At 39.5% G+C, this 2,238-nt stretch overlaps 1 protein-coding gene across 1 annotated transcript; it reads left to right on the top strand.

Moving 5' to 3' along the window:
* Positions 1–388: 388 nt before the first annotated feature.
* LOC134236683 (uncharacterized protein K02A2.6-like) lies at positions 389–1,831 on the top strand. The gene has a single exon (XM_062718859.1). The coding sequence runs from the start codon at positions 389–391 to the stop codon at positions 1,829–1,831; it is 1,443 nt and encodes a 480-aa protein (XP_062574843.1).
* The last annotated feature ends 407 nt before the right edge of the window (positions 1,832–2,238 follow it).

Raw genomic sequence — 2,238 nt, forward strand, 5'->3', positions numbered from 1 at the left:
AGATGAAGAGCTTTGAGAAACTAAAGCAGTTAGTGACAGAAGCGCCAGTACTTAGATACTACAACCCAAAGAAAGACTTGGTACTTACCGTGGACGCAAGTTCAAAGGGACTTGGGGCTTGTATTCTTCAAGAGAATCAGCCTATTGCTTATGGATCTAGAGCATTGACAGACAGTCAACAGAATTATGCCCAAATAGAAAAGGAAACTTTGGCAATCACTTTTGGCTGTACCAAATTTCACCAATATATCTTTGGACGTCATGTGGTTGTGGAAAGTGATCACAAACCTTTACAGAGCCTCTTCATTCCGCTCCACCGAGATTACAAAGACTCTTATTATGTTTGCAGAAGTATGACTTAGAAGTGATTTACAAGCCTGGAAAGACTATGAATTTAGCAGACACTCTCAGCAGATCATATCTCAGTGAGACGAAGGAAAACCTTGTTCCAGACATTTCAGTGAATGATATTCACTTGATATCATACTTACCAGTTTCTCCAATTAAATATGAAGAGTTCAAGAAAGCTACAGCAAATGATGCAGAATTGCAATCACTACTTGACACAGTATTAGAGGGATGGCCAGACTCGAAAGCTGAAGTTCCAGATGAGATCAGGATGTACTGGAATATTCGAGACGAAATCTCATGTGTTGATGGACTTTTATTCAAAAGTCACAAGTTGATCATCCCGCAATCAATGAGAACAGAAATGCTGAACCTGATTCATAGCTCCCACTTGGGAATTGTAAAGTGTAAGAGCAGATCCAAAGATGTGATGTATTGGCCAGGAATGTCTAAAGACATTGAGAAAATTGTATCACAGTGTGAAGTATGTGCACAGCACTCTACATCAAACCCGAAGGAACCACTTATTCCACTAGAAGTACCTGATAGACCATGGGCCAACATTTCAGCAGACATCTTTGAGTATGAGAACCAACAATACCTGGTATCAGTTGATCATTACTCAAAATGGCCAGAAGTCGTAAAGTTACCTGGACTTAGCAGTTATGCTACCATACAGTGTCTGAAGTCCCAATTTTCCAGAAACGGACTACCTGATAAAGTTCTTACGGATAACGGACCACAGTTCAGCAGCAAGGAATTCAGAGACTTTAGCAAGGAGTACAGTTTTGTTCATGTGACTTCATCACTCCATTTGCCGCAAGCCAATGGACAAGCAGAAAGAACAGTTAGAACAGTCAAGAACTTGTTGCGTAAAGCCAAAGACCCATACAAATCTTTGCTTGACTATCGTAATACCAACATCGAAGAAATCGGTTTGTCACCTGCACAGATGTTCTTAGGCAGAAGACTAAAAACAGATCTTCCTACTGCTTCTCCGCTCTTATCAGCAGCAACATCGTCAAATGATCTGAAGATGCGAATGGAAACCAGAAAGACCAGACAGAAGTTATATTTTGACAGACATGCAGGCAGAGAACTTCGACCACTTCACTCAGGTGAAAAAATAGTCATCAAACATGGAAAAGATTGGATACCTGGAAACGTGATGAGTGAACAGAGCAACAGATCCTACATAGTCAAGACCAATGATGGAACCAAATACAGAAGAAACCGCAAACACATCAGACCAACTGCAGCACAATTCAAACATCATCAATCCGCAGAAACAGAAATCTCCGATTCAGCCAACCCAACAAAAACCAAAGAAACACCTGGAGAAAATCTACAAGAGGTCGCAAGTTCACCGCAATCCTCAGACCTGCCGAAACTCCCTGAAACCATCACACGGTCATCCACCATCGTAACCAGGTCAGGACGTGTCGTGATTCCACCAAAGAAATTTGACGACTTCACCAAATAATTGTGTTGTGAAATTTAGTGTATTTGTGAAAAGTGTTTAATTTGTGTTTAGTGCTATGTGTATGTGTGATTCAGTAATTCTCAAGATTCTCAGGAGCCAGGATTCATAAGGAAAACTTCAATTCTTCAAGATATTTGTAATTTGTATTTCGAACTGGTTAAATATCAAAATTAAGAAATTTGAAATGATTTTTTTGTAAAGTTCATTCTTATTGTAAATTTTACATTTATCTTAAGGAGAGGGATGTAATGTATTCTACTTTTACCCAACTCTGATTTTACCCGTTCAGTTCAGTTCAGTTCAGCCTCACTGATACGTTTTGTTACATGTGTATTGTCTATGTCTTGTAATGTGTTTGTATGACGTAGTTGAATAAAATCGTTGTTGAAACGCACATGGCGTGGTCA

This window comes from Saccostrea cucullata, unplaced genomic scaffold, assembly GCF_032062105.1.
Source record: "Saccostrea cucullata isolate Sc308-1 unplaced genomic scaffold, CSIRO_AGI_Scuc_v1 ctg8054, whole genome shotgun sequence".
In the NCBI taxonomy this organism is placed as follows: domain Eukaryota; kingdom Metazoa; phylum Mollusca; class Bivalvia; order Ostreida; family Ostreidae; genus Saccostrea; species Saccostrea cuccullata.

Excerpts from the sequence above, each read along its gene's own strand:
- LOC134236683 (XM_062718859.1), top strand. The coding sequence starts at position 389 with ATGAATTTAGCAGACACTCTCAGCAGATCATATCTCAGTGAGACGAAG.